At 41.3% G+C, this 14,489-nt stretch overlaps 1 protein-coding gene and 1 long non-coding RNA gene across 3 annotated transcripts; both read right to left on the reverse strand.

The window, feature by feature from the left end:
• Positions 1–940: 940 nt before the first annotated feature.
• Positions 941–7,595, reverse strand: Nipped-b (Nipped-B cohesin loading factor). The gene has a single exon (XM_076305520.1). It carries the CDS (start codon positions 7,442–7,444, stop codon positions 944–946), a length of 6,501 nt encoding a protein of 2,166 aa, XP_076161635.1. The 5' UTR covers positions 7,445–7,595; the 3' UTR covers positions 941–943.
• A 36-nt stretch (positions 7,596–7,631) lies between these two features.
• LOC143143813 (uncharacterized) lies at positions 7,632–9,631 on the reverse strand. Of its 2 annotated transcripts, none has more exons than XR_012991256.1 (3): positions 9,209–9,631; positions 9,003–9,099; positions 7,632–7,802 (listed from the first exon to the last, which is right to left on the reverse strand). It is a non-coding gene; the product is annotated as an uncharacterized LOC143143813 (long non-coding RNA). The 2 variants fall into 2 exon arrangements; XR_012991255.1 differs by having other exon boundaries at positions 9,003–9,102.
• Between the last annotated feature and the right edge of the window lie 4,858 nt (positions 9,632–14,489).

The raw sequence follows: 14,489 nt of genomic DNA on the forward strand, positions 1-14,489 counted from the left end.
CGTGACACTGACTGTTCAGAAGTGGCAAGATGGCGGCGCGCATGAGCGCTGATCACCGATCAAGATCTGTGACGCGCAATAAAATTACGTTTTCAGTTATAAATATTCATTTTGGAAGTAATCGATGGAAAACATTTTTCTTCCTCCGTTCGAAATCTATAAATTAACGTTATCGTTCCGTTCGAGCGAAGGACTTGAAAGTGTGGACGATTAACCTCATTTCTCCGTACCAACAATTAAAATACAACCAATTAAAGAATCGTGTCCCCGACTTTTTCCTCCCCCTCCCCCTGTTAAAACAAATAATCCGTTCTCAATTCCTCTAGGGTCATTGCAATAATTTTTCTCCCCAACGAACCAGAATGCAAAATGGAAAATGACAAAAGACGAAAGGAAACAACATCGATGATAGGACGTGACTGAACCAAGTTCCTCCAGTCTCCGCGGCGATTCGAACGTATATGGACCGAGAAATCTTAGACGCGCATCCACCGTGTGTGTGTCCTAGCCAACAAGATTAGTCCTAAAATCGCCCCGATCCCGGCGACCGTTATTTAAAATTCATTTTCGCATCATCGCACACACACACATACACGCACGCACGCACGTACGCACGTACGCACTCACGCACAGACGCATACACGCGCGCATACACGCAGACGCACACGCGCACTCTCTCTAGTCGCACATCTCGCATCACGCACTCTCGCAGAGCACCCAGCGTCCTCTGTACAGTGTTGCCTCGTGTTTGTGTCCGATTCCCTCGCACTAGTTCCGAGCCTGGCGCCATTTTAACGAGCGTCCGGCACTGGTCGTTCCCGTGCGAGCGATCCTTCACGAAAAGGTTGAAGCCTAGACCGTCGGGCGCCACCCGTACGTACGCACGCACACCCACCCACACAGATCGTATATATATGTACACAGCGCGCGGACACCACCGCACTCACACTAGAAAGTCAGGGTCACTGTAGTCCTCGCTCTCGCTGCTGTCGGAGATTCTTCTCCTCTTCTTCTTCTTGTGTTTCTTCACCTTCTCCGTTTTGTGCGCACGATGCTTACGGTGCTCCTTCGCCTCGGGATGGGCGTGTATCGTGAGCTTGGGCACACGTGGTGCGGGTATCTGGTGGGGCGGATTCATCGGCGTGTTGTGGACCGGTGGTATGGTAACCGTAACCGGTCCAGAACCAGCCATCGAGTTCAACGAGTTGTTCGGATGCTCTAGCGTCGAATTCAACCCGCTTTGGTACTGGCTGGCCACTCCACCGTCCGCCAGTTTCACGTCGACCTCGGAGTTCGTCATCTTCCCTATTACGTGCTCCGTAGAATGTTTGCCGCTGGTGTCGGCCTCGTTCCCGTCCTCCTCACCCTCCTCTAGGTCGAACTTCAGCATCAGCTGCTTGAAGTCCAGGTACTCCTTCACCAAGTTCCTTCTACCGTCGGCGTCTAGCTCCACGCTGGTAACGCCCCCCTTCAGTCTCTGCAGTGTAGCCTTTGGTTTGAACAACAGATTGTTCTTGCGGTTCACGGCTTTCTCGTACACCTTCGCCGCCTCGGTCGGCGAGTACTGTCCGATCTTCTGATCGGAGAAGCCGTAGAGGTCCTTCAGGTGTTGTCTCAACGTGAGAAGTAGTAGGAAACCTTGACTTGCGGTGATGTACTCCCTCAGCAACGTCGTGTCGCCCGGTACCCTCGCCAACAAGACCTCCTCGTCCTCCTCGTCGTCCTCTTCGTCTTCCAACGCTGACAGCAACTGCTCGGGTCGCGGTTGCCCATCCGGACTTACCGTCACGTGCTGCGACTGGCTCTGCTGTTGGGACAACTGATTGCTGCCTTCCTTCGGTAGTAACGCCTCCTTGAACGATTGCAGCAAATTCGTGCCGGACATCGAGATGATGATGTCTATATGATGGATGATGAACAGTGGCTCGTCCTGCACTTGATATGTAAAATAAGCGAGATTATCGGCCAGGTAGAGCATCTGCGACAGGCTGGTCTTGGCGGACTCGTCGAACTGCTTCAGGAAGGAGAGTACGATGGCTCTCCTCTGCTGTTTGGTGTTCCTCAGTATGGTGTAGAGGAAACCGTTCAACGCGCCTGGAAACTCGCCGTCCTTCACCCGCATACCTCTCACCGTGACGTCTGGCTGCAGGATCTTCTGCAGTCGGTAGCTCAGCTTGATGCCCAACTGGGACTTCATGTGAATGAAGCCGGGATACTTCTTCTCGATGTCCTGCAGCTGCTTGTCCGCGCTGTGGCTCACCGCTTTTTCACAGTCGGTGCTCATGCAGATCAGATAAGGTACTATTTGAACAGGATGCACCAAACCTTGCGCCAAAATCAATTGTATAACTTTCAGGGCGGCATGTCGGACGCTCACGTTCGCGTGCAGAAAAGATTCAAGGATCTCCTTCACGTACAGCTGAATGACGGTACTCGCCATCCCCGAGGATACGTCACCCATCTCCTTGAGGTTCTCCTGCTTGGACATCTTCGCCCATTCCATATCCTGCTTGATCATCCTCTTGTCCTCTTCCTGCAAATACACCTCGACGTTGTTCAAGACTTGGATCCTCATGTGAACCAACGCGTTCTCCGACGTGAGCAGATGATGGTAGAGCTCCTTCAACTCGGGCAACAGCATGAACTCGTAGTGACGTATGCACAGGGAACCGATAGCCGAGAGCGTGAAGTGTCGGATGTCGTCGTTGTCCAGGTGCACAAAGTAGTTCAGTGTCTCGAACACTTGGTCCTTGATGTTCTCCGCCAAACCCTCGATCACCTCCGGGTCGGTGAAGTTGAAATGTCGCAGCAACAGACCGACGGTGAAAAGCGCTCTCCTAACGAACGGCCTGTACTTCAACAGCATAGGATTCGTGGGATCCTTCTCGTAGAACGATTTGTACTCGGTCAGATGTCCGTAATATTTCTTAAAGCAGTCTCGTATTAATTTAAAATTTCTCGTTACGTTGTTAACTATGGAACCTAAACAGGACAAACAACTAGCGACGACCGATCTGTCGTGCTGTAAGATTAATTTCACCGAATCCTCTTCCAGCTGGGCTAAAAAAGTCTCGCTAGGATGCTCCATCAACGGTACAACTAACTCGAGAGTGTGCGCCACGCTGCTGATGATCTGATAATCCCCCTGCGTCTGACATTTCAGGCTCAGGTACGGCTGCAACGTGATCGCGTGATTTACCAGCAACTGAGGCCGTATCTTCGCGAACAGATAGAGGGTTGTCAAGCAAGCGACCAATCTCTGCGAGGAGCCCTTTTTCTCCGATTTCTCGGACTCTTCCAAATTCGTCTCCTCCAATCGGAGAACGTTCTCGATCAGGCAATCGACGATTTGCTTGCACGCGGTTAACAACGCCTTCGGGGGCTCGGTTTGCATCTTTGTACTATCGTCTTTGTCCTCCTTCGGTTTGAACAAGCTTACCAGCAGCTGTTCGAACCACTCGAGACCCATATCTTTGCTAGCTGCCACGACATCCGTTATGTTCATAACTTTTCTCAACAGTGACTCGGAATCTAGGGTTGGACGTTCTCTGACAGGAGTGAACCACATATTTTGAAACACCTCCATAACTAATTTTCTAATACCTTCTTCGTCGTTCACTCTTCGGATCATTTTTACGCAGATCTCCGGTATCTTGGGGAAGTCCGGGCACTCCATGCAGATGTCCTTTAAAATTTTTATCACGCGTTTTCGTACGCTGACACCGGTGTCTAGGATCCTAGCTGACAGCATGTCGTAATATTTATCTATTAATTCGGGCCTACTCAGTACAAATTTCCCTACCAAGTCGACGGCTGCTTCTCGCACCGATGTGGCGTGATCTAAAAACGAATGCTTAACACCCAGCTGCATGTCAACTCTCGCCAGGACGCTTGGATCAGCTTCAACGATCATCGTTAGACATTTCATAGCCTTCGTTCTGATCGCTATAGACGATTCCGTTAACACGTGAAGGATCTGTTTAAGGTATCTGTCGAAGCTCTGAGAGAACGGCCTCTTCGAAGCTAGGTATTGCGATATGAGTTCCGCCGAATTGTAATCGATGTACGTCTGAAGAATGTCCGGCTTCGTCCCCGTGCTGCACGGCCTTATTCTACTCACGATGTACTTTTTCTTTTCCTCGATGATTCTGTAAGCCTCTGAATTCTTCTGTTCGTTATTGTCGTTCTCGTCCGCGTCCTGCTCCTCCAACTCGGACTCGGACTCCTGGTCGCTGGTGTGGTGTTTGTTTTTCTTTTTCACCCGTTTTTTGTGCATCTTCTTGCTGGGACTGTTCTTCGCCTGGCCAACTCTAGACTTCTCCACGGCGCAGTCTCTGTACCATTGCGCTAAATAAAAGTGACGAGCGTAACCCAACGCGGAATCCTTCGTACCGTTCACTGCCAAATAATCCAGAAGTACTTTCTGTAAAAAAACCGTCCTCTCTTCGTCCTCGCTCAAACCGGTAATTTCTTTATCCTTTACTTGATCGTAATCGGAGTCCTTCTGTTGTTCAATCTTTATGTCCTTAATGATCTGATCGATGGTGGAGAGTTTGCACTGGGAGCTGACCGCATCTTTCCGCAATCTGGCCGCGACAACGCCGAGGTAATCGATGGATGCTACTCTGAGAGCCATATCGGAACTTTTGTTGGAAAAATGACCCACCAATAGATTTCCTAATAAACTCAAAAGTAGTTCGGCTGCCGGCCACTCCGGTTTGTTCACGGTGGCTAGCAAATCTTGCACGAAATTTTCGAACAATGGCCTGTAGTCGATCTCCTCCCCTTTGCTACCACATTTATTGAGGAACACGGTTAAAAAATTACCTGCTATTCTGGTCGCTGTTTCGTATTTGTTAATAATTAAAACATCAGCGTCGAAATAATTTAGCTTCTTCTCCTCCTTCTTTTCATCTTCGTCTTGCGATTTTTTCTGCTGTGGAATAATATTGTCTGACAACACAACAACGCATTGAATAAGCTGCAGGACCAACGCCGTTAACATTTGTATGTGATCCTCGGAATTTAACCTGTACGTTCTCAAGCTTCTCTTGCTGCTCGGAAGTCGTGCTATAGACGCTAAAATATCATCCAATAACAATCTTCTATGTTTCTCATATTTCGTGAATATAACAGTGACCAGCTTTAAAGCGCTTAACTGTAGGTCACTAACAGATTCGACAAAAAATGGTGCAACGCCTAATGTAGATGCATGCAAGACGCTCGTATCCGTTAAAACTTGTATGTTCAATAATTCAGCAAGGAGACCAACTAATTCGTGCATTTTGTTATAAACCTGAAGAATACTTTTCTCGCGGACCTCTTTCATGTGACCCCTCTTTTTACGACCACTAGAATTATAATTGTCAGTCTTGTTTTTTGTATCTATTTTGTAAACAGGATCAAAAGAGGGATAAATAGTATTTTGCAACTGAAATTTCATAAAAAGAACTATTCGGTCAATTACATCCTCCAAGTAAACCATTTTTGGCATATTACTAGACGTCATAATGTGTAACGCGATTAACGATGCATCTACAGCGCGTTGCACTCTTTCCATAGCTAACTGCGTCCATAGCCGACTTTCGTCGATATCGTCGTCCGGATCTGCAAGCGGAGATACTTTAGCGCCATCTCGAATATTTTTCTCCAAAATATTTAATAATCTAACCAATCTGTCCGCAGGAATGGATTCCATTGCACCTAACGCTTTTAGTTTTGCTGCTTCTGTACATAAATCATGTAATTGATATTTAGGAATTAACAATTCTGGAGGCACATCACCATCGTCGTCAAATTCGGCATTAGTTGCAACATCTTCTGTATTTTCAAATATTGTTTCTATAGTTGTATTGAAACGTTGATACGTATTAGTTTCCATCAACTCCTCTACGCTAAGTTTAGCTAATACAGGGACAAGTTTCTTTTCAATTTTCCTTATTTTTGGTTTAGCGGGCGATAGCTGTTCCTTCTTCTCGTCCTCGTCGTCGTCGTCCAACATCCTTCTTCGCTTACGCATTTTGTCGTCGCTCTTCTTCCTCTCCGCTTTTTCCTTTTCCCTTTGGACTTGACGCTCTTTCGCGCGCGCTTTAAAATATTTATTGTTCTTACCAATTTCCTCTTCGCTTTCCGACTCCGACCTCGCCTCCTCGCGGTTGGAAATACCCATTTTAGCAGCTCGACTCGGTGATTTTTCGGCAAACGCAGCTAAACTCTTCTGCATCAGAGCCTGGTCCGCTAACGATAATCTATCTAACATGACGACTGGTTCCTTTAATTTCTCTGGTAAAGGTCCAGGTATTTTCAATCCTTTTTCTGAGTTGTTGTTCTGTTGATGTTGTATCATCGGTGTTGTAGTAGCGTTCAAAGTATTGACTATATCACCGGTATCAAGGTTTGGGTAAGATGTTGTTTGCGCTGTTGACAACAAGTGCTGCGTCACATTATCCAAGCTTTGTTTCGCTTCGATATTCTCGATTGGTAAATCGATATCAGGAAGACCTGTGACTGGATCGAGTAAAAACTGTTGGTTCTCTTGCACTGTACTATCTATGTCCATCGGTTGATGAGTTCCTAATGGATGATGTACTTGTTGATTTATCATCGGATCGTAGATATTTTGTTGCATATTCATGGTTTGATGTTGCGGCATAGGCATGTGCACACGCATAGGAGATGCCATGTGCATGTTATGTTGAGGCGTCATACCAGCCATATTATGGTGTTGAGGTGTTACATTGCCAAGAGTTGTTAACGGCGTACCGGGAGAACTCATATGTGCAGGAGAATATATATTTGGTTGCGGTGTCATATTGGGTAAGGGATTTGGGCCAACAGGCGGGGGTAGTACTGTTCTAGCAGCAGCGGGATGAGCTGGACTACCTTGCGGTGTTTGTCTTGACCCCGAAGAACTTGAATAAGATGGGGAAAATCGTCCATAATTTGCAGATGTCTGATTTGTGTGCATCATAGGTGTTCCTTGTGCCCAGTTTCGTGGTGAATTATACTGGGGACCCTTAAATACATGTGGATTTATTTGTAAAATTGCCTTAAGTAATTCCGGAGTATTTTGCTCGGTTTCCAAAGGCTGCTCAGTATTCGCATAATTGTCTTTCAATTCAATATGATCGGACGATGTCTGCGACAATGATAATATTAATTGCGGCACTAAATTCTCATTGCGAACACTTAATAATATTTGTGCTTCTTCTGCCACTCTTGGATGAAACAGCAAGGACTTGTTAGTCAATGTCTGCGGCAGCGGTGTTGGAAGGGGCATTTCAGGTAACAAGTCTGTGAGACTTGCGATACCAGCGAGAGTTGTGATCGGTACACTCGGTATAACCCCGTTCATCTTGAATTTGATTTGTTCTGGCATTACAGCCTGGACAAAAAATATTATTAAAATTAGGTCCAGTATTCTTACATGTACTCTGAGGTTCATAGAATTATCCAACGTAACGAACACTGCACTAACATATTAGAAAAGTTCTGTTCACAGTATATGATAAATATAAATCAACAGAACATATCTAAATGCACTGTTTTCACAAACGTTTAAAGAAACCATGGTTAAAATCTTTACACTCGCATTTTCAAGACATTCCGATGTCAAAATTATTTCACTGTCAAACAAAATTGTATCTAACGCTCGTTAAAGAACACTAGCACTAAGGCATATACTGGGAACTTAACAAAGTCTCTTTTAAGTTCCCATGATGCACCAGAATGTATCAACCAAATTTTGACGAAGCTCGAGGATCCTCCAACAAACGATCCATTGTTAATTGTAATTTCGTGTCCTGGAACAGAAAGGATTGTATCAAGTATAACAATAGTCCAATCGTTAATTTGTTACACAATCTATTGAAAACATTAATATCTTAAAATACAAATTAAATGAATGAAAATATTTTAATATATTATACGAATATTCATATAAACACGTAAAATTAAACATAAGTCAAATATCTAAATATTCTCATGCTTTTTATGTAAATTATAAAATGAATAATAAAAGAAATTTTCTTATGCAAGATAAAGTTGGTTCACATATAAATTCATGAATATCGATTAAATGACAGACTTGGAAAATATAAAAAATGTCCAAATTTATTCTGTTAATTACATGTTGCACAAAAATGTTAAAAATTATTTTAAATGTGCAACAATACATTAATATTTCATAGTAAAATTTCATGTAATAGATTTAAAAATATAATTTTAGTCCTTTTATGAAGGTTAGAGCAATCTGATATGACCTTTTTTTATACCAATTTTAGAATATATTGTTAAATATTGTACTAAATTTTCAAAAATTATATGATCTCACAGTAATGCATCAAATGGAATATTATTTAATTCATAGTGATTATAAAAAGAATCATTTATGACAATTACCACATACACTTATATATGTATAAGTAGATACTGTAAATACATACATATATATATTTTGTGTGTGTGCACACGCGCGTGTGTGTATGTATATGTATGTGTGTGTGTGTGCGCGCGCGTGTGTGTGTGTGTATACATATATATAAATATACATATACATATATATAATTGTACATACATTTACGCTAGTCGCTATGTTGTGTTTGTCCATGTTGTATGTGTGTGTGTTTTTGTGTACATGTATAAATTTATGTATACAGATATACACATGATATATCACAACAAATATATTATCAAATTGAAATAATTTCAAAATGAGCAATTATTTCAATTATTTTGCAAAAGTTTTTGCACAGCACAGCGCCAACTTGAAAAATGTAACACTTGTAAGTAAATATCCATCGTATGTAGTAAAATCAAATAACCAACAAATGAAGCGCTTCGTATACACAATGTCAATGAAAGTGTCATTTTTTTTCATATAAATTGTGTTTCCTTTAACAATTCTAACTATTTGCATCACTGATTCACATAATTTCATGAAAAGAATTCGCACAATATTCAACAGTTGTATCACTATAGCCATATAAAGCTGATATTATTACCTTCAGTCGTTGGATATCTACCATCCAACATCATACATATGATAACATGGCCTTAGAACGATGCTATAGGCTGGAAACCTCCCGAGTGAATGCAATTCTGCTAAATAATAGAATTGCCATTGTCAGTGATGCTAACAGAAACGCTTGTATGTCATTTTGACACAACAGAACAAACTTCAGGTGAAGTTTTGTGTCAATTGCCTTACCTAGCTACGCGCAACGATTATTTATACTGCAGAATGTGAGCAGTGAATGGAATTTTGGCGGGAGGTGTGTCGATATCCAAGATCCCCGGGTCGTTCAATGTACAGAAACCATCGACGTTCACGCATCCGCCAAAACAACGGTCCCTTCGTGCGGAATCTGTTCGCAAAAGTTTTCGTCGAGAAGATATTCACTCAATTGTCATCCGTGGTTGTGGCCTATTTGGTTGGACACGTTTCCTCGTCGATCACCAGAGAACGCACTCTACTCCGCAGCACCGCACGATTTTCACTTACGTTTCTCACGACACCGCGTAAACATCGCCATGTCAAAGGTGGTGCATCGCGGGGAAAACAGTATTTATAGTGTGAATACGAAGAAAACAGACACAAAGGCGTCCATTTTGCTCAGCAGCGAGTTAGCGGAAGTTGCGTAGTAGATACAGGCCAGATACAGGTATACCGGCGCTACGGCGTCGCATTTCAAATTACGGTGAGCTGTTCACATGAGGGCGATACGGTCAATTCGAATAAGTATGTTTTATTAAATACACGTAACAACGTATTCGAATTACGATTAATACAATGCCTTGGTTGTAACTGACTCGTCAAGCATACCTTTTGCTATTTGGCTATAATTTTGACTGCATACAACTAGAGATGCATCCTAATTTATTGTAATAAAGAAGTGAAATGCGTACGAAAAACATTTATTTATTTCTTTTTTATCATATTTTACCTCAATTGAAAATTGCAATTGAAAAAATGGATTCGTCTACAATTATCTCATAAATGAACTATGTATATGCGTTCTATAGTCGTTGACTAAATAGAATTTATTTTACTTGACAAATAGGCACCTAAAACAGTTGGTAATCTCGATAGCCAATTTCTTAGTAGACTTTCCATACTATGTGTCGGTTACGTATTCAATGGTACGGTAAATTTGTTCGCAGATGGCGTTATTAGTACTACTTTAATCTTTCGTCAATTAACGTTTAAAAAGATATTTTCCAATTAATGGCTGTTTCAATTAACTCACTTAGTGTCGATATGTTTAGTAGACCAAGTTGTTATCATCAAGTATTACTTCCACAAGTCGTAAAGAGTAAACGAAGAATATATAACAAAAATGATGACTTACTATTTTAATGCAATAAGGAATAAATCATTTTACATTAAAATATTGCGAATATTATTCTCCAAAGGCTCAAAGATTTTTGTGTTTAAAATTCTTATGCATATAACGTAGCTCTTTATATGTGGATTTGATATATAATGTGTCCCAAAAGTCTCTTATTTTCGTAATACAGTATAAGTTTCAAACAAGTGTTTCTGTAATATGTTTTCATAAATAAAGATACAAATGTGAAATTAAAAATAAAATACATTCATGATTGAAAGACTGAAAAGAAATTTACAAATTTCGATATGATATATTTCTATAAAACGCATTCATCATTCACAATGTAAATATGAAAGGAATTTAATAAAAAAAAAGTTAGAAAATTATTAAAATATACTTTAAAGCTTCGTATTTACTATGAAAATGTCATTCATTTAAAATTTATCTTATTCGACTAAAATGAATAGGGACTTTTGAGACTCCCTTCTTTCTTAAACAGTTTCAACCATCGTCCGATAGAGCGCGGTACAATCGAGGCAATTCGACTCTCGTGCTCGAAGGCTCGAGGAAAAATAAAATCTTGAGTAAAAACTCCAAAATGGCGCGACTGCTGAGTGTAAACACCCAGTTTTGATGTGAGTGAGGCGCATTGGCCGCGAAGGATTTGCGTGAAAGTTCAACGGTCTGTTACTTTTTTTTGTGTTTAACAGTGTGACGAACAAATTTTACCTGAATGTTCACTGTATCCACGATCGCCCATTCTATACCAGGTAAATATCATACCTGTTTGACATTGAAAGCATTTTCCAAACGAAGCCAATTAATGTATACGGAAATCACTTTCAAAAGTTTCATTAAAATTATTGCTCACCACTGCTATGATATCTATTTCATAAATTCGATAAATTCGAACGATTTTTAAGCGGATTTGCGAGCGTCGCTACTTCTCTCTTTAAGTGGGACACTTTTCTATCATAAAATTCTAGTAATTCTCTACATTCCAGACTGCTTTTGACATGCAAATACGTTATCTTGGCACAATGAAAACTTTTGTTCCTGTTCATTCTATGTTTAAGTAATGATTAGTTTGCGAAATGTGTATACCGTAGGTATGTATAAATAGTTGCGATATCGAAGCAAATAGGGTTTATAAAAATATATAATTTGATGTAATTTAGAAGAAATGGACATATGTTTAAGTATACGAGACTTTTTGTATCGAAATGTAGAAAGTAATCGTTTCTCCTTGTAAAAATGTTGATAAATGTGGCAGTCCTTGAAATTTATTTCAATATTTCAAGTCATTGTTTGTCACAATGTATGGTATAATTATTTATTTTATTTTCATTTCTTTTAGGAATTTTAATTCATCGTACACTGTCATTTTGTTTCGAAGACTTTTATAGAGTTTAAAAATACCCGCTATCATTTTTAATGTTTATAATTATTGCAGGGAGCGACCCAACTAAAATGACCCAGAAGCGCAGTGCCGGCATGGTGCATGTAGGGTAAGTATTGTTATAAAATAACGTATTGTGTTTTTTGTTATATATAATGTTACATTTATGTATCGCTGTACGTATTCGTATCACTCTGTACGTATACTTGTTATAATTAAAAGTACGTTACGAAGTTTGAAAGATAGTAATACGGTATACGTTGCAAAACAAAATCAACAAATATTTTATATTTTACTCCTAACAAAATTGTTGTTCCTTCATTAAATTGTACCTTTATTCAACACGGTCGTCAGTTTTACCAACTTAAGAATTACTTTTCTTTTAAGAATTACGTATTTGAAATAATATTTTATTTTTAGAACTAATAAGTACTAAACTTTTATGTATCTTCTTCCAAAACGTGTTAACAAGACTAGTTTCAGAATTTTTACAGTTTTTAATTCGAAAAGTAGTTTGCTTTTACAAATTCAATGTTAAACATTCATTAGCGTATAATTGAAGGTGCTCTTCATATTTGTGAATTTTTTTGTTGCTACATTTTTATACCCATTTGAACAAATGGTAATATTTTGTACAATTTTCTGATGAGTTCTACAGCAAGAAAGTTTGGCACACTAGCAACAGTGCTGCAAATTCCGTCCGTGTATACAGTGGCAAGTTTTAGTCACTATCGTTTATATACGATTCCGAGAAGTGCTACGCTATCTATATAAGATCAGTTTCTGTGTCTGGCACACAGTAGGCAATTTCTGAGCCAATGCTCCCTGATATTCCTTCGCACTAGTGTCGGCCATTGCGACATCGTTTAAGAAACATTTCGTTATCGTAAACATCGCATACATTTACTGTCGGTACAGACCGTTCTTCGGACGATTTTTTAAACAGGAATTTATACATTAATATACTATAAATACACATCCGCTTAAATTACTTTATTATAATATTTGAAAATTCTTAAATCTCAGTGAATCATTTTTTCTTCAATCGTTACCTCCTGAGAAAACAAATCAGAAATGGGAAAGTACCGTGGAAAATAATTGGATAATATTGTCATTGATCGAGCATACATTTTTGCCATTTATATCTCCCTTGTTGCGTATTAGAAGAATTATGAACAATTGCAAAGGGGAGAATTGAAATCGTAAATTATAAAGAAAAACAAAGTGTCTTGAGCTCGTTCGATTACATTCAGAGTAAAAATACAAAAATTAGATAACGATACAAGAACAATTCAATATAAATAATAATTTACTTACTTCGATTACTGGCTTACATAATTTTTTTTTATACAAAAACGAGATTCGAATAATTTAAATTTACTCTAAACACTAATATTCATCGCAAAGTGACGATCGATCGAGACTCACCTACCCTCTCTCTAAAAAGAAAATTAAAAAAAAAAGAAAATTCAAAAATTCCAAAATCTCCACGTGCGTCCTCCGTGTTGACGAACCCGTCCCCAGGAGCGTCGTTGTCCTCGTGGGCGCGTAGCGTGCACAACGAGGACGATGCATCCCGAGCTAAAAAGTCATGCTTTACACGGTGGCTGTTCTGGACTGGCTCTCTGGTGGGAGAAGTGATAGTCCTTAGCGGGGTATAGCACAGCGGCACATTATGCGGCTATGGTGGAATCAGTCACTGGCGAGTTGTGGGTGGTGACTAGTCGGCGATCCATCCGTCCGAGGAACGTGCTTCCGCGTTCGTGCGTTTTCGCGAGAGTCGCCGAATTCCTGTGGTTCATCGATCGCGATCCAGGACCGTTTCCGCGAATTTCGCCTAGTTCGAAAACGCGGCACGTGCCGGGCGCGTTGTTCCGTACGAAATTTACCCGTTACGTAGAAGGTCTCGTCGGTATCGTTTACGAATTTTCCTGTACGAATTCGTTCGTGAAAGTGGTGCTCGAACGGGGATCCAGTTTACACAGAAAACTGGCGAACGACGGGATACGCGGGCTTACACGTTGAACTTGAACCCCAAGATCGAGGAGGATTCCCATACCGAAGTCTCCCCGTTGGTAGGCTTCCGGCGAAACAATGGGTGTTGCTGACACGGTCGTAGGATTAGTCGGTTCTTATTAGGCCCGGGGTGCCCTGGCGTGAAAGCGCCGTACTTTCCAAAACGGCACCGAAACAGCTAATATCGAAAGCGCCGGACAATGCATACGCAATCGGACCGCCGTCCTCGGCCCGCTACCACCAACGTGTCATTATCGCGGTAAAAGTTGGGCCCAGCCGCGACGAGAATGGAACATTAAAATATTCCATCGTTGGAGAGATGAATCTTCGTACGGCGCCAAGTTCGGGGCACGTTTGCGCCAAGAAAATGTGATGCAGTAAGTGTCGAGTTTTCTCGGTACCGGCCATACTGTGCCAGTGAAAAATGCGAATTGGATTTCGTGCGTAGTTTCGAATTGAATTTCGCGTGCCTCCCTCTCCTCTCCCCCCTTTCCCCATCCGTTCCCTACCCTCGCCCTATCCCGTGTACGATCTCCAGGTTTCTCGAAACGGTCTGGAAAATATTAACCGGCTCGTCTAATATTATAGTCGAGGTAACGTTGGTTTTGTTGCGCGCGACATTTGTTTGACATTCTTGTACGGTTGCGGCTGGAAAAGTGGAAATAAAGTCCACTCGGTTAGACGGGGGGATAATTCTTCGCCGCGTCGCCCGTAAATACCGGCGAGGGACCTCCTGAGAAAAA

This window comes from Ptiloglossa arizonensis, chromosome 1 (assembly GCF_051014685.1).
Source record: "Ptiloglossa arizonensis isolate GNS036 chromosome 1, iyPtiAriz1_principal, whole genome shotgun sequence".
NCBI classification, from domain to species: Eukaryota; Metazoa; Arthropoda; class Insecta; order Hymenoptera; family Colletidae; genus Ptiloglossa; species Ptiloglossa arizonensis.